General features: G+C 41.1%; 1 protein-coding gene across 16 annotated transcripts in view; it reads left to right on the top strand.

Moving 5' to 3' along the window:
* Nucleotides 1–24,989, top strand: part of DOCK9 (dedicator of cytokinesis 9) — a 260,724-nt gene that overhangs the window by 202,428 nt on the left and 33,307 nt on the right. For 9 of the 16 annotated variants that reach the window (XM_073664186.1, XM_073664178.1, XM_073664177.1 and 6 more), the window contains 6 exons: nt 1,666–1,802; nt 8,789–8,904; nt 9,779–9,916; nt 11,228–11,410; nt 12,110–12,223; nt 19,265–19,480. In XM_073664186.1, the coding sequence (XP_073520287.1) occupies nt 1,666–1,802; nt 8,789–8,904; nt 9,779–9,916; nt 11,228–11,410; nt 12,110–12,223; nt 19,265–19,480 (904 nt within the window). Of the gene's footprint in view, nt 1–1,665; nt 1,803–2,279; nt 2,324–8,788; nt 8,905–9,778; nt 9,917–11,227; nt 11,411–12,109; nt 12,224–19,264; nt 19,481–24,989 lie in introns of all 16 variants that reach the window. The other 7 variants (XM_073664183.1, XM_073664180.1, XM_073664191.1 and 4 more) reach the window with 2 other exon arrangements.

Below are 24,989 nucleotides of genomic sequence, written 5' to 3'. Positions count from 1 at the left end.
TTTTTTTTTTCTCTCTTGCAAGGACTTAATGGTGTACATACTCCCAGTACCTGTGGCCATGCGGTATATCATGTCGTCACTGCAGGGCAAAGACCGGTGAGGATCACTGGAGCCGCTGGAACTTTTCACAAGTTGTTTTATTTTCTCTTTAACATTTCCTTCTACTAAAATAATTTTGTAAAATCCTGGACAAACTCCTTAAGGGCGCACAAACTAAGCCGGTCATTAACGTAGCTGTATATTTACTGCCAAGAACAGGATTGGATCCCTTCCTTCAAGCTTAGGAAAACTTTTCCTTAAGTGTACTTTTAAAACTTTTTTTTTTTTTTTTTAATAATAAAGATTTTGCTATTTTTTAACCTGGTGCTAGATGAGAAACATGATTGTTACGACTTTGAAAACTTCTTTCCTGATCTCACAGTGCGGTGATTGATCCCATCCTTGGCACTAAATCTACTACTACTGGATGTAGTACAGACACAGCCTTAGCTTATATTCTGTAATCAGTAGAACAAGCTTTACTTATGTGACCTATTTCCTAAATCATTTTTCTCTTAATTAAGTATGTCAAAGAAATTAATGAACCTGGGATTAATCCATGTTTTACTTAAACCTAATAGTACTGTATATGTGTTCTACCACTTAGATTTTCTTAAGACGGTTAATTTTATAATTTTGTAGTATGGCTCAAGCTGGTTATAGAGTTAATGATTCTTGTACAATTTTGATTCTTAAATTCGATTGGGAAGTGGCATGCCTAAATGGATATTCTCACTGTATGGACAGTTTATCTCCTGGATAATCATTCATATCATGTGAAATGAATGTGTCTTAGCATCAGCCAATATTGATGATGGGCAATGCTCCAATTAAAAAAAAAGTTGTAAAATCGAGACAAATGTGTTTGAATTGCTGCAAATAATCTTTCCGTCTATGACCAGCTTTAGTAAGGGGCCATGTTTATGATGTTCCCACAACCTTCTTATACTCTAGGGATTAACGTCATAATTCACACTGTGTACACTGACAAACCGATGTAAGCATGAGCCATGGTGCCGAGTGCATGTTCCGGGTATCTCACATGATAACATGAATAATAAGATGTCTCCGATGTCTGTGTGTCCTGCCTGGGCCCTCACTTTAGCACTTTTGGTGGTGGTACACTGTAGGGAGCCCGCCTCCGCTGACTGCTAACAGGGCTCACTCTTTCTGTTTCCTCACTTGATTGCTGGCAAGTATAACAAAGTATATGGCTCTTCTCCCTTCCTGCCTGGGTAAGACAATCACCTTGCCTTGCTGCTTTTTACTCTCTTGCATGCCTTTTATGTATGGCGTTTTCCGATTTAACCCTTTGCAACATTTCATAGGATAGCTAATTGCATCAACACATTTCTTCATCGCCATATTGGAGCATAGTTTGATTTAGGAGTTTCCTAATTAATTATCTAGTTGTATGTAACTAGAGTAGCCAATACCCAGATTTGACTTTTAGTGCTTTGTAGCATGTTGCTTTTATGGTTAATATGACTTTTTTTTTTCTTTTTGCTTTAGACCCAATTTTTTATTTAAGGTTGTGTGTTTCTCTGCTTTACTAACTGCCCCCACTTCTCTGCAGTGGGGACACATCTAACTGGTGCTTGTATCCCATTTCCACTCATCTTACAGGAACCAGGAGGGGTTGGGACCCATAGTTCATGACCGAAAGTCTCAGACATTACCTGTTTCCCGTAACAGAACAGGGATGATGCATGCCAGATTGCAACAGCTCAGCAGCCTGGATAACTCTCTCACTTTTAACCACAGTAAGTTCTGTGATGATCTTCGCTATCGGCCGCCTCTTCTTGTACCACCACAGCACTGGCACGTACCAGCCTCTCTGCACCACACTTGGACTATTGAAGATTTTTTATTCTGGGCTCAGTTTCATGTTTTTCCTTCCCTGAACAGGATTGCTCATCGACATCAGATGATAATGTGTGCCGCACGATTCTGTTAGTATTGTGCTGCCGCAGAAATGACATGACTGCTTGGTGTGATTTGGAAATATACGGTAGAGAGGATTTCAGAATCTGAATCCCCCGTGTAGCAGATTTTCCTCTGTATTACCTGGTTGTCCTCTGACCAGGAATCTGGCATGGTGCTGGCAGAGCGTGCTCCGCACACATTCATCTCCTGGTGCCAGCTAAGACGTAGAGCCGATGATAGGTGAGACTATGCTGTCCACAGTTATGTGTATGAAAAAGCATTCAATAATGAATTGACTTTTTCTGTGTTTTCAGCGTGAGAAAGATATCAAGTATACTTGGAATAGCTGTAGAAAATGGTAAGATTCAATCAGGTTGACTTTGGCCTAGAAATCTGCACTACGTTAAGCCAAAGTTTTTATAATTCTCCTGCTTTGCTTCCTTCTTATTTAGGCCTATTGAATGTTGTCTAGTACATAACCCCAAGCACAGCGTAATATTAATGTGTATGGAAACACCTAATTGCTTAGTAGCAACTGGTTTTATTGTTCTTGCTTCTTACTAACAACAGTGTTATTTCTGGAATGAGCAAGAAGGGGAATTTGTCTCTAGGTATTTGCTACCCCACCTGAGAGCAGGATGATGTAGGGGATAGAGACCCTAATACCAGTGATATATCGCCTACTCTGCTCTTTGCTGTAGTTTTTTTATAATATTATCTACTGAATGCTGAGCTCTGTACAACTCCATCCACACCACTGATTGGTAGCTTTCTGTGTGCACTGTGCATAGGCAGCAAGTTTACAGTCAATGGTGGGGGCAGGGTTATGCAAAGCTCATGAATATTGAAGACTGCATGGCAGCAGTTTTATCAGTACTCTAGTGGTAATCTCCTGCTGATTTTATCAAAACGACAGTAAGCAGCCCAGTAAGTGACACATTGCTGGAATCGGGGTCTCTGTCTCTACATTATGCTGCTCTCAGATTAGGTGTCAAAAACTTGGTGACTGATTCCCCTGAAGAGTCCCGTAAACCTCTCAAGATCTTTCAGCCCTAAGAGGTCTACTGAATACAAGAGAAAACTATCATCTATTTGTTTGATATGTAATTGCAGTGTGCAGTATATCAGATAAATTGGTGTTTAATAATACAGTCGTAGACTGTAGTTCTGCATAAATCCAGTATGGAGAGTATACTTGTAGGACATTTGGAGGACATGTGTTATCAATAATTCTAGTATTTTTGTTTCTAACTTGACATCAGGCATAATGAAGTTGGAAAATCGGTTACTTGTAAACCCTAGCACCCTACCCTGTGCAAATGTAACAACTGCTGTTACTATTGTTATTAAAACAAGAGATTCTTATAAATATATGGAAGCCAAACTTTTTGCTCCTATTTCATTGTTTTTGTATATTCTCCTTAAAATGAAACAAATTAGGTAGACTTGCCAAGCATTTACTAAAGTAATATCCTCTTTATGTTTAGCTTGCTTTTAGTTTGATTACGGGCACATTATATTGCTCTATATTCTGGATAGAGCCTCTACTATGACAGGTTAACTTATTAGGATTGTATGAGTAGGATTGGAAGCAATACCATAAGCCAATGGATACTCTTTTCCTTGGGGGAATACAAAGCAGACCCTCTTTACTGTCTTCCTAAAACCTGTTTAGTTGCCTGAAACCCTTTGAACAGAAGCAGATTTAGTTGTCATCAGCCCTTTAAACTACAGAAGGAAAAACCAATGCTTGAAGTTATACAGCGGTTCTACCATCTTATACTGTAATTACACTGCATTACTTTGTATCTTATGTTATTCTGATGTAGTACCAGCCTGGAAATGTCCATCTTATAGGCAATGCTCCCTGGGAAAAAAGTATGTTACGTATACCTCAATAGCAGAAAGGCCTAATAGATATGTGCATGGGGAGATGGACTCTCAAATCTCTCTGTATAGTGTGCATTGAGAATATTTGTGACTTGTGTCACTATTAAGCATGGCTTTGGCAAACTTTTGTTAGTTACCTTTATGTATTTTCAAATGACCATAGGTAAAATCTATATTTGTTTAGCATTCTTAACCTTTCTATGGATCTGTAAATCTGACATCCAATGAGATGAATGATGTAAATTGTACTATTTCAACAAAACTATAATGTACAAATCTGCCCATAATTTTTTTGTAAATGTAGTACCCTTGCCACCAATTCTTTTTTTCTTTCAAGGTTGTTCAAGCCAATAGTAATGTTGCAACAGTTTTGGCATTTCAGTTCTATCTTATTGGAATCAAGTTCTGTACTTAAATAGTGTTTAAAGAGGTGGTTCAATACTGTACTACCCCTACTTAAATGTTAATGTGTCCATAGTAAAAATAAACCATATACTCGCCCCCCTGGAGCGGCATTGTCTCACCTGTGTCTCCGGTATACTGAAGGCATCCTATCAGTGGTTGCTGATTTGCTACATTGGCCACGTGACTGCTTGTAGAGACAGCACTGACCTATGTGAACAGTGGCCATCCGGGAGACGATTATATGTATGTTTGTTTTTTTAAATATTCCTATGGTGGACACTTTAGCATTTAAGCAGGGATTGTTCAGTAGTGTCCAGCTGCTTTAGAGAGGATCTTTCACTAAGACCAAAGTGGCCAGTTTTAGCTCTTTTATTCGTACTGCTTTCCTGGGTATTCATGGGTTTCTTTTGTTTTGTTTTTTAAATCCGCCATACAGTTCCAGAGATATGGGCCTTTTTATTTAGAACTACATTTTTATGGTCTTTTTTATGTTTTTTCATGCGGGCATGTGTCTTTTGGCTGCTCTGTACAGTTACCTTGTGAGCACCGCCCTTTTGGAAAAGACTATAAAAAGCCGCTCTACTTGGAGTACAGCTGGCCTGGGGCTAGATTTTTCTCACTATTAGGCCACAGCCCCACTATCAGTATTTGGTCAGTATTTTTTTTCAGGAGTGAGAGCCAAAACCAGGTGAGGAACAATCAGAGAAAAGGTATAATAGAAACAAGTCACCAATTCTGCATTTATCACCCACTCCTGGTTTTGGCTCCCACTCCTGAGAAAAAATACTGACCGAATACTGACCAAATACTGATAGTGGGGAGGTGGCCTTATGACTATAAAGCAAAGAGTCCTAGAGTGATTCTGAAGGCAATGTAGACTTTATATTCATTGCCTAGAATAATGGAGCTATGTTATAATACTCATGGTAGCTCCAGATCAGTAAGTCATAGATGTGTGGTTATTGCTCCTACATTTCCCACTCATTATTTAGTTGTTCCATTAATCACTATGGATTTTTACTTTCCACATCCCAAATCTGCACTTGAACCATTTGTATTCCACACAAGTCATTTGAAAGTATGCATGCTCCTCTCTCCATCGCCTTGCCATCCTGCTTGATGTATGTTTCCTTGTCTCCATTCTTGTTCGCTACATTGGTAAGCCTATCCTGTGTTTCATACCTCTTATCATGCTGAAAACATGATCAGGACTCGTACAACTAAGGCTGGGTTTCCAGTAATACAGTGCTCTCTGTTTAGGACGCCGTCAGGGTTTCTGTTGGAATCTCTGAAAATCAGTGTTCCAACGGGAACCCGAACAGAACCTTAATGGAGCCTTTTACTTAAAATAAGCCAATGGAGTCACTGTGGACACTGTCCATCCTCAGTCCTGGCAGTATTCCAAGGGCATGCACAGAAACATGGACTGTTCTGGGGGATTCTGACAGAAGAGCACTGTATTAGTGTGAACCTAGCCTTAATGAGAAAAAAATAAGCCTGATGCTTGTATATTCCATTTGGAAAACACTGTTGTATTTTTTTCTTTAATATAGATGAGCTGCAGTAGCTCAAGTACTCCTCATAGCAATGTCTCACGTTGTGAGAATTGGGAAATGGATGATGGGCAAAAATGCATATTTTGTCCATTATATGGAATGCCAAGAAGAACTGTTATCCAGCAACAACTAATGCTGAAGTACTTGCTCGTTTTGCGTTCCATAGTGTTTTTTATTTTGTTTTGTTTTTTTTAAAGTGGTTTTCCCACGAGCAAAGTACATTTTAACTAACAGATCTTGGAATAATAATAATTTCCACAATTGGATGTGTTAAACAAAAATGTTCCTGTGCTGAGTTAATCTTATAAATGTTCCCCTGCTGTGTACTGTGTAATGGCTGTGTCTGATCCTGCAGGAACACGGTCTGATCATACTACAGCTCCTGAGCAAAGAAGGACGCAAAAGAGAGGATACAGACAGGACAGCATGTGATCGCAAATGATTCCATCTGTATCCTCTCTTTTGTTCCCCCCCTGCCCAGGAGATATGGTATGATCAGACCATCTTCCTGCTCGGTCAGACACAGCCATTACACAGGGGAACATTTATAAGATTATCTCAGCACAGGAACATTTTATTTAACTACATCCAGTTGTGGAGCTCCTTAATATTCAAAAATCTATTGATTAAAATTAACTTTGTTCGTGGGAAAACCCCTTTTAATGCTGCTTAGAGTGACAGTCAAAACTGAAAGCCCTTTTTGCCTGAGAATCCTGTGTTCTTGCTGAAACAAAGTCATATAGTAGAGGTTCTGCTTACACCACATTTACGGGCTGTATCTAAAGGCCATACTTGGCTGGAATATGTAAATGCATCCTATGATGTACTCATACTTTTTTTTGGGGGGGGGATGTATGCTAAAGAGGTATTTTCCTGGCCAACTATTGGACCGTATCAAAATGCATTTACTAATTCTATGCTGCAGGTAAATGTCTGATATAGCATAATACCAGTCAGAAAAACAGCCTATACCTGTATAACGATGTGTCCTGCATGTGGTGTGGATAGGACCTTAGTATGTAATGGTTGTGTGTGCACTGCCTGTATCCCACCAAGCGTAGCATGTCTGTGCCTTATGCCAGATGTATACCTCCATCACACAGGCAGATGTGACCGTATACTTTTGATTGATACAGTTTTCTATATCCTGATCTTTATTTGTATTGTATGAAGATGCATATATTTATTTCTCCCGGTGGGTGAAATGTAAACTTTGTGATAATAAATTTGGATACATGTACAATTGACTTCCATTCCGAAAAAAAATAATTATTTTTCTTGGTCTAAAAGTGTAGTTTAAAACCTATACATCTGACATATGGTAAAAACATGGTGTGAAGAGAGCGGCCTATAATGTAACTGATCGGCTGTGCTTCTGTATTGACAATAAATGACGGAAGATAAACCAGTTGTGGATTGCTGCCTAACTGCATGTATTGCTATGATTTCAGTGATGGCCTTGTATATCCCGGATATGCTCTTCTAATGCTTTTGTTCAGTTAACTCATTTTTACTCTACATTTCTTGCTAGACAGACTATTTTCTCTCCTGGATTATTAAAAAGACAATTGTTCACTGGAGAAAATGTCTTTACAGAAGACTGAAATGTTCCCATAGTCCAATTGAAATTTATATTCATAGAGTTCGTTCACACACATTTTGGTACAAACAAAAGTGCACTTTTCACACCAAAATAAGCTTGATTTCTCTGTGTGAAAACCGCATTGTTGTTCGTACAGCTTAGCATTAGTGACATGTCACATATTGAAAGCGTTTCCACACTGATGTCGCCCAAAACCTGCAGCAGGTAGAGGCCAGTGCATTAGCTCTCTTAGTAGCGGCAAGCAGATCCGCCGCCTATCTGTGCTGACTGCTGCGGTTTAAAGGGAATGTGTCATCCAAGTCATGCTCCCTGAACGCTGCAGCATTTCAGCATCACCATTGAAACACCGGCCGGGTCTATGCATCTCAGATGATTAGTCCAAATAGGTCCCCAGCCAGCACCTCCCTTGCCCTGCTCCTCTAGCTGATGGGTGTTTCACACATAGGGAGAGACCTGTCAGTCAACTGGAATGGGGCAGGGAGAAGCTGCGCAGAAACCCCATAGGACTAGTCAGCTGTGAGGCATTGTCCCCGGCTGACTTTTCAGAGCATGTCTACTCTGAATTGCCGCAGTGGTTCAGAATAAAGTACAGCATTATCAGAGCCTGGCTGCAGTCACAAGGTCAGGCTCTGATAATGCTGCCTGTGCTATGGGCAGCATCAACTAAAGGGCAAGTTCCTTTTATGCCTGAAATCCATGACAAAAACCAAGGTTCTTCCTATTTCTGTTGCAGATTTTAGAGCAAATACATGCTCTCTACTTACTCTATGTGAACGAACCCTTAGATGTCAATATTAACCTTTAGAAAAGGCAAAGTGAAACTATACTGTAGCACTCTTGCTTGTACAGTCAGTTTCGCTACATGTCATGGTTGATACACAGACAAGAATACTTTCACTGTTTTGTTTTTTTCTTATTGTTTCCTGTAAACCTGTTTGTAAGATGGGCTCTGTTTACATCTGCATTGAAAACTCCATTAGGTATGACAGACTGTTTTTCCTATTAAAGCAATGGACACCTCAGCAGATCCCATAATAAGTCACTGGAGGTCCTTGACGTAGCCAGTGTCCGTCATGCAATGTATCCAGCACAGTGCTGTGACAAGTGTTATAAATGGTAGAGACAACACAGATGTGAACAGAGTTGTATCTGCACGTTTGCTTTCTACTCTTATCTATGGCTTTGACTTGAGCCTAAAGGTTTATCTTATGGAAAGAGAATTATTGGTCACAGCCATTCACTTTTTTACTTATTATTTTATCCTGTTTTCACAGTAATGTTATTTAATTTGCTGATTTTTCTGCAATTCAGTTTTATGTATTGTGATTTATTACAGAAATGTTTACCAAATGCTTCTCCATTTCTTTAGGCTACGGCCATTCAGATGCAGATATTCTTCACCAGTCGTTACTTGAAGCAAACATAGCTACTGAAGTATGCCTTACAATCCTGGACACTTTGTCATTATTCACTATGGCATTTAAGGTTTGTGCTGTTTGTCTTTTTCCTTTTTATTATAAGAAAAGTTATTTTTTGCATTCTTGAATATTATATGTTTTACATAATTTCATGTATAGAAAAATGAGTATTCAATAGAATTAGATTGGATATAATATTGCATGATGAGTCTTCTCTGTCTTGTTGTTCAAGCGTTTTTGATGTGGAATTTCCGCAGCGTAAACACTTGCAAAACGCTTGGTAATCCGTGCCCCATGATCCCCAATGAAAATCTGCATGTTCTGTGCCCATGCTGCGGAATTTTACGCAGCGGATTTTCCTTGCGGAAAAATCCGCAGCGTGTCCATTATTTGTGCATTTCTGCATGCGGATTTGAGGTCCCAATGCATTTGAAAAACGCAAGTCAAATCCTCATGTAAAAATGCTGCAAAAACGCGTGTAAAATCCGCAAGCATTTTTGACTGCCAAGAACATGCAGAAACGCTGCAGAAACTTTGTGCTTCATTTCTGCATCATGGGCACATACCCTGAATCCAGGGATTTGTCACTTACTAGACTTTATGTTGTAGATTCAATTCAATCAGTATTTTATCAGCAGGAGATTATCACTGTCTGACTTGGTCTCATGTTCAGGACAGTCAGGCTAATTAGTGTAACCTTCCCCCATGACTGATTAGCAGCTTTCTGCCCATGCACAATGTGCACAGAAAGCTGCTAATCAGGGGTGTGGGTGGGATTATACAGAGCTCAGAAGTTTTGGCTCTGCAGTGGGGGCACTATATGATTGCTTATTGTCATGACCCTTGGAATAGACAAGCGCAGCAATTTGATATTGGGGCATAGTCTTCCAATATTTCCTTGCACAGTGAAACTTAGTAAATTGTCCCTTTTTTCTCTCCAGAACCAACTTATTGCTGATCATGGTCACAATCCTCTGATGAAGAAAGTGTTTGATGTGTATCTATGCTTTCTACAGAAAAATCAGTCTGAGACTACACTTAAAAATGTTTTCACTGCATTGAGGTCATTAATTTATAAGGTCAGTAAGGCAGTAACCATTTTATATTTTAGCTTCCTTTTACAATCCTGCTTTATAAAGTGAATGTGACTGTGGCAATGAATTTGTGCCCATATTATGTGTATCATGTACAGTAAAAGTGCTGCAATCTGCCATCATTGGTACTGGATGGGTGCTAGATTAGTATTGAATAATCTTATCATATTTTTACTCCTGTCTTTCATTTTTTTACCTTCTGAAATTCCACATTAAATTCCTATTCAGTTTAGAGTTATCAGATTTTTAGGATTATCACATTCCAGGCTGAATGATTGTGTATGTAATATTTTAAAAAACATATACCTGATCCTTTTGATCTTAGTTTATATATAAATATTAAATTTATGCAACAACATCCTTCAAGTAATGAATACATGAATTCCATTATTGCAACACATGTAAAAAATGGGAGGTACCTGGATAAAGGGAACTTGTCATTAGATTCATTCTGCCTGAACCACAAGCAGTATGAATCATAAAATCCAACTGGACACTGTGGAGAGAGCTGGCTAGTCTGATGACATTCCTGGCCGGCGTCTCCTGCTCCCGTTGATTGACAGATCTCTCCAATGTGTATACATAGAGAGAGATCTGTCAATCAACTGGAATGATACCGGCTTTTCCAACTATGAAATGCTGCAGTATTTTAGCGTAAAACATAATTGGTTGCAATAACACAGCCAGACTCTGATTTATGCTGCCTGTGGTTTGGGCAGCATGAATCTAGTGACAGGGTCCCTTTAGTATTTTCGGTTATGGGCTCATGCTGGCGACTGTATTTTTAGTCTGAGTGCGATCCAACAAAACATCAGATCACACTCGGAACAATGTTCTTCTATGGGGCCGTGCACATGTTTGGTACATGTTATTCTATGGGCACATGCACAAGTTGCATCCGTAAATCGGTCAATGAGTCCGTGAAAGAAAATCTGACTGCACTTGGATGACATCCGTGTGCAGTCCGATTTCCACAGACTGACAGAATGGAGAAGATGGAGAAAATCAGCTCATACTCTGATCAGACTGTGATTAGCATAATTGCCCCGGATTCTCTCGGATGAGAGAAAATCTAGTCGTGTGACCCTAGCCTAACAGTACATGAAACATCTACCAGCGACAAGATGACCTAATAGACATACCCTAACACTTCTTCTCTGCACCTAACAGCAAATGAACTGGTGAAGAAAAAAGCCTTGTGCTATGTTTTCTCCATTAATTCCAGTGTTTGTATGGATCAGATACAGTGCCATATTTTTAATTTGCTCTGTTATAAATGTTTTCTTGTCCTCTCAGTTTCCATCAACGTTTTATGAAGGAAGAGCCGATATGTGTGCGGCCTTGTGTTATGAAATACTTAAATGCTGTAATTCCAAGCTAAGCTCCATCCGAACGGACTCCTCTCAGCTCCTGTATTTCTTAATGAGAAATAACTTTGATTACACTGGAAAGAAATCTTTTGTCAGAACTCATCTACAGGTGAGTAAAGTGTGACTTGTATCAATCAAACATAAATATGGAAAATAATTTCTTAGTGGTAAAATTACTTTCTAATCATCCATTCACTATGTACATGTGACTAGTCCCAGACACCATAATACAGCTGCATGTTAATGTCCATATTGCAGACACACAGTGCTTGACTACAACCAAACCAAATGTAGATCATCATTACCCTGTCTGAAACCAACCTGTCAATATAAATATGAAGCAGCCGGCATCTCTCACATGAAGTGTTAATGTTCAAGGCCTACCCAACAATGCTTTCGGAATTTCCAGTCCTACTTTTTCTAATTTTTCCTTTTTATTTATTTAACCCGTATGACATTTTATTCTTGTACATCCATGAGAAACCCTTTTTAAGAAACCCAATATATGACCTCTAGGTTGTCTGCGGCGTTATACTGCCTTCTCTGTATACTTGGGAGTCAAGAAAAGGTGGACTGAGTGGTTTAAGATATATTAGTGAAGCCTTGTCCTTCAGCATGACGATTCATTGGTTTTGTCATATTCGTGGATCACGATTGTCACATTTAAAAACCTCCCGTTTTCTGCGGATTTTGTGATGCTTGGAATCAAATAGTGTATATTAGTAATACCTTGTCTTCGTTCCACCCTAACTTAATGTAAATTTCAGCTTTTTGAATGTATTCATATTAATATGTCCGCAAATTACAGGTGATCATATCCGTAAGCCAGTTAATAGCCGATGTGGTCGGAATAGGAGGCACAAGATTCCAGCAGTCCCTATCTATAATCAACAACTGTGCAAACAGTGACCGCCTTATTAAGGTGAGCGAATCAAAAAGGAGTAAAAAGTAAATTGTGATGAGTGTGTTCTAAGGCTATGTGCCCACGTTGCATTTATGAAGCAGAAAATTTCTGCTGCATAAATGCAAGTCCTCTCCCGGAAAAACGCATGCGGAATTCCGCACGCGTTTATCGCGCATTTTTCGCGCGTTTATCACGCGTTTTCCACATGCGGAATTGCCTTGCGTTTTTTATGCATTGGACAAAGGCAATTCCGCTTGCGGAAACGCAAAATTAAATGACATGCTGCGGATTTTTGAACGCGGCATAAACGCTGCGGAAAAATCCGCAGCATGTGCATAGAACTTGCGGAATCCCATTGGGGAACATGGGGTGCGGATATACATGCGTTTTTCAAGCGTTTACGCTGCGGAAATTCCGCAGCATATACGCTTGAAAAATGCTACGTGGGCACACAGCCTAATAGTACAATTGTGGCAATGGCGTTACACTACGGACTTAAAAAACCTATGTGATAAAGGTTCCCACCAATAGGGGGAGCTCAGTACCTAGTGTACTGCATATCTTTTTTTCTTGTATGTTGTTTGAATATTTTTAATGTAAGTGTGCATATAAACGGGACACTACTAATGCTTATATATATATATATGTGTATATTCCAAATCAGTCAATGTATATATAGACCAGCTAAAAGGTTGTTTTGTTGCCAAGCCTGCCAAATAATACAAAGAAATGAAGGCAGCACACCAGCAGGATAAAGTGCAAAATGAGTGCACGTTATTTGCCCATGTGGTGATGATTCAGTCCACAGTGTGACTCTTTCTCAAGTATGTGTAAAATATATACATATATATACAAATACATGTACACTAGAGAAACATTTACACTACATCTGTATGTATGTGTGTGTGAGATATTGTAGGGATTCCCTCTCTCTGGTAGGCATTAGGCCTTAGGTAGCGTTCACACTCAATGCATGTTTGGTCCAAACACGTGCAGTTTTTATTGTTTTCCGCAGGTTGCACAGCACGAAAACAAACTCCTAAACATAAATCCCTAGCCTTGTGCATGTGCTAACTAAACAGAACAGAGCCTGGCTACTGGTACATGTCTGAGCTAGCCCAAACACAACAGCTATTGTCTATTGTAACTACTGATATTTGCGGTTTCCTGCACACGGCCTGTGCCTTTAATCATGATCACATATGTCAGTTCGGGCTCACACAAACAGATTACAGTCCTTTCAGAGGCACAATCCCACCATGTCTCGGTGTCCCCTTCAGCATGAGCACCAGCAGCTTCCAGAGCCAAACAGAAGTATTCAACTCCATGCACAGTTCAGACTGCAACTTCCACACGGTTCTTTGCCACTCTCACCAACGGACTGCTTAGCGCAGTCTCCATTCAGAGAGAGACCCCAGCATGTCTCTCTTTCTCAGCTACAGCTCACATTTTGGCTGGTCACACACCAGTAGAAAACTGAACTCTGCTCAACATCCAGCAGACTGAAACTCACTCAGGAGACTGTCACTCCATGAAGCTAGTTCCTGGTTCTTAGCAAAACCCCACAGGTGTATGTAATAAAGACCCTGCAGAGTTGGGATTTAACCCTGTCCTTCCTGGCTATGCTGCATATCCCCCCCTCTGCCCAAAGCCGAGGGCTGGGCACAATCTGCCAGCCTACAGTGCCAACAGGGGGTCACGCTACCAAAACTGATCATCTCCCAGCTTCTGGGAAACACCATTCACACATGGCTCTGCTATCTACAGTGTACACTCAGAGCTCTGCTACCTACAGACTATATCACACACTCAGGCTCTGAAGCCTGCACATCATGTACACAGGCTCTGAAGCCTGCACATCATGTACACAGGCTCTGCAGACACACAGCCTCACACACTGTGCACACTTCATTACCAATGTCGACACATCAGAAGGTTGCAAACTCATTGCACGCAGTCCTACACACAGTCCTTTACACTGTATACAGTCCTACACACTGCACTACCACTGGTCTGAGCTCAGTATACTACATCCTCTCCTCTATGCAGTACAGCGCATGTCATGTGACCATGTCACCACAGCCGACTACCAGCAGCATACCGGACTACTGGGCTCTACCACTTCAGCCCACAAGTTCTGCAGCATGAAACAAGTCCTTGACAACTCCCACTTTACAGGACACGGAACCACAGTCTGTGCGTATGTGGACCTGGGCCATGGGATAGTTTTTGGTATCATCGGTGCACCTTACCCACTCAAGTGACTAGCACATGCAGAAGTGTGGCCCTTTCCAGGGTCACCAAACTCAGTCTCAAAGTTCCGTCACTTGGACACTGTTCCAGTCACCTGGCACTCCTGAGGTCAATTGCCAGGGTGAAGAACAACACTGTAGACAGTGTAGGTTAAGTTAGAGTTACACCGGCCAATACTGCAGTCCACCGGCACCATTTACCCCCGTTCTCTTCACTCCACTTAAAGAGATGGCTCCCATCTCTTAGCAGTCCATCGAGCTGCACCAGCGACGCCATAACCTGAGGCAATGTCACCTTCTGGCAGGACAGCTCTTCCATGCTGTCAGACTGTGTCTGCAACACTATAGTCTCCTGTATTCAGGACATCCAATCCTTACACCGCGATTGCCTGTGCTCTCTGGGATTTCATGCCCTCGTTCTCCACTAATTGTAGAGATTCACTCTCTCTGGTAGGCATTAGGCCTTAGATAGCATTCACACAGTCCAAGCACATGCAGTTTTTATTGCTTTCCACAGGTTGCACAGCACCAAAACAAACTCATAAACATAGTACCTGGACAAGCCTAGGGATTTAACTAAACAGAACAGACCCTGGCTACTCAAACACGTCTGAGCTAGCCCCAGCTTGGACAAACACAACAGCTATTGCAACCACTGATACTCGTGGTTCTCTGCACACTTCCTGTGCAGAGAGAGACCCTGGCATGTCTCTCTCAGCTAGAGCTCACATTTTGGCTGGTCACATACCAGTAGCACACTCAACTCTGCTGAACATCCAGCAGACTGACCTTCCCTCAGGAAACTGCCACTCCATGAAGCTACATCCTGATTCCTAGCAAAACCCACTTATGTCTAATCAAGACCCTGTAGAGCTGGGATTTAACCCTGTCCTTCCCAGCTATACTAATAATATATATTTGCAATCAAATAGCTTCTTAGCCAGGTGCTTTATATCTATATATTATCTAATTTATATATATATATTATCCATTAGTTCTCTCTCTGTGTTTATATTATATAATATATATAGATAAACAAAAAAGGAAGGCAGCACTCCAAAATAAATATAAAAGGTGATATTTAATTGCCTGTCAGTATGAGTGTTTCAAGCTTGGGAAAGGTTCACATATAGAATGAAAATGTTGCCATAATGGGCAATTAGATTATTATGATTATTTATTATTATAGCGTCATTTATTCCATGGCGCTTTAAATGTGAAAAAGGGGTATGCATAGCAAAAACAATTACAATACTCTTGAAAAAAACGTGACGGCGACTGGTACAGGAGGAGTGAGGACTCTGCTCACGAGGGCTCACAGTCTACAAGTGATGGGTGAGGATACAGTAGGTGAGGGGTAGGGCTGGTCTTGGAGCGGTATGGTGGAGCGATGGGATGGTTAATGCAGGTTGTAGGCTTGTCGGAAGAGGTGGGTCTTCAGGTTCCTTTTGAAGGTTTCCATAGTCGGCGAGAGTCTGATATGTTGGGGTACAGAGTTCCAGAGTAGGGGGGATGCACGGGAGAAATCTTGTATGCGATTGTGGGAGGAGGAGATAAGAGGGGAGTAGATAAGGAGATCTTGTGAAGATCGGAGGTTGCGTGCAGGTACAGTATGTACCGGGAGACTAGATAACAGATATATGGAGGAGACAGGTTGTGAATGGCTTTGTATGTCATGGTTAGGGTTTTGAACTGGAGTCTCTGAGCAATGGGGAGCCAGTGAAGAGATTGAGAGAGAGGAGAGGCCGGGGATATCACCTTTTGTATTTATTTTGGAGTGCTGCCTTCCTTTTTGTTTTTTTGGAAGATTGGTCTTTGCCTGGGAAGTCCTGCACCCATATATTGTTTTTGCTGGTGCTAATTTTTTCATATATGTATACACTGCTCAAAAAAATAAAGGGAACACTCAAATAACACATCCTAGATCTGAATGAATGAAATATTCTCATTGAATACTTGGTTCTGTACAAAGTTGAATGCGCTGACAACAAAATCACACAAAAATCATCAATGGAAATCAAATTTATTAACAAATGGAGCCCTGGATTTGGAGTCACCCACAAAATTAAAGTGGAAAAACACACTATAGGCTGATCCAACTTTGATGTAATGTCCTTAAAACAAGTCAAAATGAGGCTGAGTATTGTGTGTGTGGCCTCCACGTGCCTGTATGTCCTTCCTACAATGCCTGGGCATGCTCCTGATGAGGTGCGGATGGTCTCCTGTGGGATCTCCTCCCAGACCTGGACTAAAGCATCCACCAACTCCTGGACAGTCTGTGGTGCAATGTGACGCTGGTGAATGGAGCGAGACATGATGTCCCAGATGTGCTCAGTCGGATTCAGGTCTGGGGAACGGGCGGGCCAGTCCATAGCTTCAATGCCTTCATCTTGCAGGAACTGCTGACACACTCCAGCCACATGAGGTCTGGCATTGTCCTGCATTAGGAGGAACCCAGGGCCAACTGCACCAGCATATGGTCTCACAAGGAGTCTGAGGATCTCATCTCGGTACCTAATGGCAGTCAGGCTACCTCTGGCGAGCACATAGAGGGCAGTGCGGCCCTCCAAAGAAATGCCACCCCACACCATTACTGACCCACTGCCAAAATGGTCATGCTGAAGGATGTTGCAGGCAGCAGATCGCTCTCCACGGCATCTCCAGACTCTGTCACGTCTGTCACATGTGCTCAGTGTGAACCTGCTTTCATCTGTGAAGAGCACAGGGCGCCAGTGGCGACTTTGCCAATCCTGGTGTTCTGTGGCAAATGCCAAGCATCCTGTACGGTGTTTGGCTGTGAGCATAACCCCCATCTGTGGACGTCGGGCCCTCATACCACCCTCATGGAGTCGGTTTCTAACCGTTTGTGCAGACACATGCACATTTGTGGCCTGCTGGAGGTCATTTTGCAGGGCTCTGGCAGTGCTCTTCCTGTTCCTCCTTGCACAGAGGCGGAGGTAGCTGTCCTGCTGCTGGGTTGTTGCCCTCCTACGGCCCCCTCCACGTCTCCTGGTGTACTGGCCTGTCTCCTGGTAGCGCCTCCAGCCTCTGGACACTACGCTGACAGACACAGCAAACCTTCTTGCCACAGCTCGCATTGATGTGCCATCCTGGATGAGCTGCACTACCTGAGCAACTTCTGTGGGTTGTAGAGTCCGTCTCATGCTACCACGAGTGTGAAAGCACAACCAACATTCAAAAGTGACCAAAACATCAGCCAGAAAGCATTGGTACTGAGATGTGGTCTGTGGTCCCCACCTGCAGAACTACTCCTTTTATTGAGGGTGCCTTGATAATTGCCAATAATTTCCATCTATTGTCTATTCCATTTGCACAACATCATGTGAAATTGATTGTCAATCAGAGTTGCTTCCTAAGTGGACAGTTTGATTTCACAGAAGTTTGATTTACTTGGAGTTATATTCTGTTGTTTAAGTGTTCCCTTTATTTTTTTGAGCAGTGTATATATGTACAGTATAGACCAAAAGTTTGGACACACCTTCTCATTTAAAGATTTTTCAGTATTTTCATGACTATGAAAATTGTACATTCACACTGAAGGCATCAAAACTATGAATTAACACATGTGGAATTATATACTTAACAAAAAAGTGTGAAACAACTGCAAAGCAGTCATCAAAGCAAAAGGTGGCTACTTTGAAGAACCTAGAATATAAGACATATTTTCAGTTGTTTCACACTTTTTTGTTAAGTGTATAATTCCACATGTGTTAATTCATAGTTTTGATGCGTTCAGTGTGAATGTACAATTTTCATGGTCATGAAAATACAGAAAAATCTTTAAATGAGAAGGTGTGTCCAAACTTTTGGTCTGTACGGTGTGTGTGTATATATATATATGTATATGTGTGTGTATGTATGTGTATATATATGTATATGTGTGTGTATGTATGTATGTATATATATATGTATATGTGTGTGTATGTATGTATATGAAATTAGATAATATATAGATATAAAGCATATAAAATGGATATAAAGGATATCTATTATGGGAATTTTTGCTCATTAATCCAGAGAAGCATTGGTGAGGTCGGACCCTGATGTTGGGTAAGAGAGCCTGTCTCCCAATCTCTTTCCTAGCTCACCCCAAGGCTGTTTGATGGGGTTGAGGACAGGCTCTGTGAGGGTCATTCAAGTTAGAAGCATAAAATTGTCCAAAGTTAAGCATTAAGATTTTCCTTCACTGGAACTCTGTGCCTAGGCCAGCCCCTGGAAAACAATCCAATAGCATTATATAAAGTTTGCATACAGCTGCACGGCCATGAAACACCCCTCCCAACGCACAGTTTTTGTCCTGAAGAGGTCTGGAGCTCTGCAGTTATGGAGTCAGCAGAAAGTTGGAGAATTTTCTGCACTTTACACCTCAGACTGTGTCCCAGCTCCGTAACTTTTCATGGCTTGTCAGTGGTGGAGTTGCTGTGGTTCTTAAACACTTCCACTTTTAACAACCCCACTCACAGATAATTGTGGTTGGGGTTTAGGCAGATTTGTTACAATGTAGCCATTCTATTTACAAGACCACATTCAAATTCAGTGAGCTCTTTAGAATGACCCATTCTTTCGCAAATGTTGGCAAAGGCAAACTGCATGTCTATACATATGTGGTAATGGCACTGAATGAAAAACCTGATTTCATTGAGGTGTGTCCCAAAATGTTTGCCCACTTTCCAATTATTTTTTATTTATTGCTGATATGTTTTCAGCTGTAGGCAGATATGGCTGATAATATTTTTTGATATATATGTCAGTATTATGTAATCATACACGTTTGGTCTTCTTCCAGCATACAACATTCTCATCTGATGTCAAAGATCTGACCAAAAGAATCCGCACAGTACTTATGGCCACAGCCCAGATGAAGGAGCATGAGAATGATCCGGAAATGCTTGTTGACCTGCAGTACAGTCTGGCCAAGTCCTATGCCAGCACGCCAGAGCTAAGGAAAACTTGGCTTGACAGCATGGCCAGGATTCATGTCAAACATGGAGACTTATCAGAGGTAGGGAGCTTTTTGGTTTTTTTATGAGACTATACAACATTCTCTTTTAGTGGTTTATTTAATATTCACAGCTGCACAACATACAGTGAAAGAAATAAGTATTCCCTTGCTGTTTTTTGTAAGTTTGCCCACTGACAAAGACATGAACAGTCTATAATTTTAAGGGTAGGTTAATTTTAACATTGAGAGATAGAATATCCAAAAAAATCAAGAAAATCACATTGTATAAATTAGATAATTTTTTTTTTGCATTTTGCAGTGAGAAATAAGTATTTGATCCCTCTGGCAAACACCACTTAATACTTGGTGGCAAAACTCTTGTTGGCAAGCACAGCAGTCAGACTTATTTCCTTCACTGTATATAATTGTGGTAATTAGATCATCTGTTTAAAGCTGCACACCACAAATAAATGGTATGGCATTTTGATTTGGTATGCCATAAATGTTTGCTTGGTGGCCATCTAACCCCTGAAACTGCCACTAATCCAGATAATAAAACTGCCTGATCGAAGAAGTTAGAAATCACAAATATATGGTATAAGAAGTCATAGAATCATAGAATGGTAGAGTTGGAGGGGACCTCCTGGGTCATCTGGTCCAACCCCCTGCTCAAAGCAGGATTCACTAAATCATCTCAGACAGATGTCTGTCCAGCCTCTGTTTGAAGACGTCCATTGAAGGGGAACTCACCACCTCTCGTGGCAGCCTGTTCCACTCATTAATCACCCTAACTGTCAAAAAGTTTTTTCTAATATCTAATCTGTGTCTCCTCCCATTTAGTTTCATCCCATTGCTTCTAGTCTTTCCTTGTGCAAATGAGAATAAAGATGATCCTTCTACAATGTGACAGCCCTTGACATATTTGTAGACAGCTATTAAGTCTCCTCTCAGTCTTCTTTTTTGCAAGCTAAACATTCCCAAATCCTGCAACCGTTCCTCATAGGACAGGGTTTGCAGACCAGTCACCATTCTGGTCGCTCTTCTCTGAACTTGCTCCAGTTTGTCTATGTCTTTTTTAAAATGTGGTGCCCAAAACTGTACACAGTATTCCAGATGAGGTCTGACCAAAGAGGAGTAAAGACCGATAATTACTTCACGTGATCTAGACTGTATGCTTCTGTTAATACATCCCAGAATTGTATTTGCCTTTTTTGCTGCTGCATCACACTGTTGACTCATGTTCAGTCTATGATCTATTAGTATACCTAAGTCTTTTTCACATGTACTGTTGCTTAGCTCTATTCCTCCCATTCTGTATATGCTTTTTTCATTTTTATTGCCCAGATGTAGTACTTTGCATTTTTCCCTGTTAAAAACCATTCTGTTGGTTGCTGCCCACTGCTCCAGTTTATTTAGGTCTTTTTGAATCCTCTCTCTCTCTTCTCTAGTATTAGCTATCCCTCCTAGCTTTGTGTCATCAGCAAATTTAATCAGTTTACCCTCAATTCCTTCATCTAAATCATTGATAAAGATGTTGAACAATACAGGTCCCAGGACGGAGCCCTGTGGTACCCCACTTGAGACATTCATCCAGCTGGATGTGAAGCCATTTACAACCACCCTTTGAGTCCGATCACTAAGCCAGTTATGAATCCACCTAACAGTTGCCTGGTCCATTGCATACTTGGTCATTTTTTCAATAAGGATAGTGTGAGATACTTTGTCAAATGCTTTGCTGAAGTCAAGATATACTATATCTACAGCATTTCCCTGATCCACCCAGTCAGTGATTCTGTCATAGAAGGAAATTAAGTTAGTCTGACATGACTTGTTAGTTACAAACCCATGCTGACTCTGGTTAATCACTTCATTCTTATCCAGGTACTTACATACATGTTGTTTAATAATTTGTTCAAAGATCTTTCCTGGTATAGAAGTCAGACTCACCGGCCTATAGTTCCCTGGGTCCACCTTCTTCCCCTTTTTGAAGATAGGAACAACATTTGCTCTTCTCCAGTCTTCTGGGACTTCTCCTGTTCTCCAAGAATTTTCAAAGATTATGGAGAGTGGTTCTAAAATTTCTTCTACGATCTCCTTCAGTACTCTGGGGTGTAATTCATCTGGACCTGGAGACTTGAACTCATTTATGTTAGCTAAATATTCCCTCACAATCTTTCTGTGATAACTTGGATTCTTCTATTCCTTTAAAAGGACAGTGAAGATCAGTTGATGTTACATTTTCTTTCTGAGAGAAAACAGATGCAAAATAGGAATTAAAAAGTTCGGCCTTCTCAACATCCTCTCTTACCATTTCTCCATTTTCATCCTGTAAAAATCCTATAGCATCTTTGACTTTTCTTTTACTTTTGACATACCCCCAAAATCCTTTTTTATTGCTTTTGACATCTCTTGCAAGCCTTAATTCATTGTCAGCTTTAGCTAACCTGATACGTGCCCTACAGGATCTGCAGACTGCATTATAATCTTCTTTAGATATGCCTCCCTCTTTCCATTTAATAAACATTTCTTTCTTTCTTTTTAGCATGTGTTTAAGTTCTGTGTTCATCCATCCTGGTTTCCTTAAATGCTTCCCATTCTTCCTACTTTTCGGGATTGTTAACGATTGTGCTTTGAGAATCTCATTTTTAAAAATTTCCCATCCTTCCTAGACATTTTTGTCCTTAAGGACATCCAGCCATTGGATCCCTCCTATTCTCTTTCTGAGTCTCTTAAAATCTGCTTTTCTAAAATCTAACCTTGAAGTTTGAGTCTTCACATGTCTTCCTCCTCTAGTTATCCAAAATTCTATAATAGCATGATCGCTGCCTCCTAGGGTCCCAGCCACCTTTACCTCCTCAACCATTTCCTCCCTGTTTATAAGGATTAGATCCAAAGTAGCAGATCCCCTTGTTTTCTCCCCTACCTTTTGGAAGATAAAGTTGTCAGCAAGAGAGGATAAGAATTTGCTTGACCTGTTAGTTTTACTTGAGAGAGATTCCCAACAAATGTCTGGATAGTTGAAATCTCCCATGACCACTACGTCATATTTTTTGGAGAACTTGGTCATTTGATACATAAAGAGTTCATCCATATCTTCAGCTTGCCCAGGTGGCCTGTAGTAAATGCCTACAATGGTGTCCTTTCCGTTGTTCTCTCCTTGTATTCTTACCCAAACAGTTTCCACAGAACTCCCAGTCTCTGAAGCTTCAATCTCTGTGCAGATATACGCTTTTCTAACATACAATGCGACACCTCCTCCTCGTTTATCAAGTCTGTTTCTTGCAAATAAGTTATATCCTTTTAGCCTTTTATTCCAATCATGTGTATCGTCCCACCAAGTTTCAGTGATTCCAATGACATCATATTCCTTTTCCTGCATTAGTAGTTCCAATTCTCCTTGTTTGTTGCCCATGCTTTGTGCATTTGTATAAAAACATTTTAGTTTGTGATTGGTTTCTCTTCCTCCCATATTTTTATTATTTAAATTGTTTTGTCTTTGTTCTTCCTTTCCACTTCCAGTAGCAGAGATCTCAATAGTATTTGTCAGCTGTATGGCTTTTTCTGGCCTTTTGCTTCCCTTCCCACATTGTTCTAGTTTAAAGCTCTCCTGATGAGTGTAGCAAGGCGACTTCCAAATGCATGTTTTCCAGTCTTCGTAAGGTGCACCCCATCTCTAGCAAGTAGTCCATCGTATAGGTAATTCATTCCGTGATCCAGAAATCCAAATCCTTGTTGACGGCACCATCGACGTAGCCAGTTGTTCACCTGTAGAATCTTATTCCACCTCATTGTTCCATGGTCATCCACTGGGAGGATGGATGAGAAGACCACCTGCGCTCCCAATTCTTTCACTTTTTTGCCTAAGTCTTCAAAGTCTCTGCAGATGGTTTCCAGGTCCTTTCTTGCGGTGTCATTTGTCCCCACATGTATTAGCAGGAATGGGTAGTGATCTGTAGGTCTGAAGAGTCTTGATATCCTGTCAGACACATCTTTAATTTTTGCTCCTGGAAGACAGCACATTTCTCTTGAGGTTATGTCTGGTCTGCAGATAGCGGCCTCTGTTCCTCTTAACAGGGAATCCCCCATGACCACCACTCTCCGTTTTTTCTTAACAAAATTCTTCTTTCTCCATCCAGGAGGATTCTGAGGGCTTACAAGGTTATTCATTGCTGGCAAAGTCTTATTTTGCTGTATTTCTTCATGGTTCTCCTGCGTGAGAGCCTGGTACTGGTTCCTGAGCAGTATGGGTGCTGACTGCCTCTCGATCCTCCAGCTTCTGTGGGTCACATGCTTCCATTCCTCTGTTTCCTCAGGTGCAGTTCGAATTTCTTCTCTTTCTGAATCATGAAGAGATAATTCTGCTCTGTCTAAGAACTCTTCACCTTCCTTAATGATTTTCAAGGTAGTTAACCTCTCTTCTAGATTTCGCAACTTTTCCTCCAACAGGGACACAAGCTTGCATTTCTGGCATGTGAAGTTTGGCTTTTCCACTGGCAAGTCTGTGAACATGTAGCAGGATATGCAGCTCACCAAATGGCTCCTGGACTCTTCCATGTTCTTACTGTTAATGTTCTGAAAACAGTGAAAAAAGCTTCAAAAAAAGCTTCAAAATGCGCGCGCCGGGCGGCGCGCGGTTTACCGATATCCTCTTTTCAGCTCCAACAGCCAAAATCCAGTGTTCTTTGAGCTCGCGGAGACTCTTCACTTACACCAAAATGCAGTGGGAATATGCAAATTATCTCCTCAGGACTCCTCCCCTGGTTTACCGATGTCCTCTTTTCAGCTCCAACAGCCAAAATCCAGTGTTCTTTGAGCTCGCGGAGACTCTTCACTTACCCCAAAATGCAGTGGGAATATGCAAATTATCTCCTCAGGACTCCTCCCCTGGACTCCTCCCCCTGGTAGTCTGTGCACTATAGATATTAAACAGATTTCTCTATCGGTCCCTGTACAATTTTCACTACTCTCATAGGCATGAATAGTGAGGGCAGTTCATACACAGTAAGCTCTCCTTTTTATGAGAGATATTAGGGAAAGCAAAAAAGAGAAACATGGTGCACCCTAGTGCAATAACTTCATAGATGGGTTTGTAGTCCCAGGCTAGTACCATCCCTCCGCAGAGCCCCCCTTCTTAGCCGCTCACAACCCACGAGGTCAACGTATGGTGTAGGTCTCAGAACAAGAGGAACCAGCTGCAGCAACCACTGCATTTGTGATGTCTGGGAATATGTTCCATAAATGTCAGATAGATGCAAGACTCAATGCTAGGATCCATCTACAGGATCTCAAGTGGGGCCCCAGTTCATGCTCTCATACGAATGAAGAAAAATCCTGAGCTTTGGGCACTACTAGATGGATCCAGTGGCAATTGAATATAATGAGTATTTTATTATTAAAATGTTCCTCAAAAGTATATAAAAAAAAAATACCCATCAAATTTACAGCCCACTGAATTTACTTAATATTCCACCTGGACTTCTCACCCAGTAGTGTACACGGCTCAGTATCTTGCTCCAAAAATCATTCTTATGAGAGCATGAACTGGAGCTCCATTCACGAGATAGATGCA

The sequence above is a fragment of the Phyllobates terribilis genome, unplaced genomic scaffold (assembly GCF_046119375.1).
Source record: "Phyllobates terribilis strain yellow unplaced genomic scaffold, ASM4611937v1 Scaffold_2__4_contigs__length_985480577, whole genome shotgun sequence".
Classification (NCBI taxonomy): domain Eukaryota; kingdom Metazoa; phylum Chordata; class Amphibia; order Anura; family Dendrobatidae; genus Phyllobates; species Phyllobates terribilis.
This window is presented reverse-complemented; position numbering and strand designations above follow the sequence as displayed.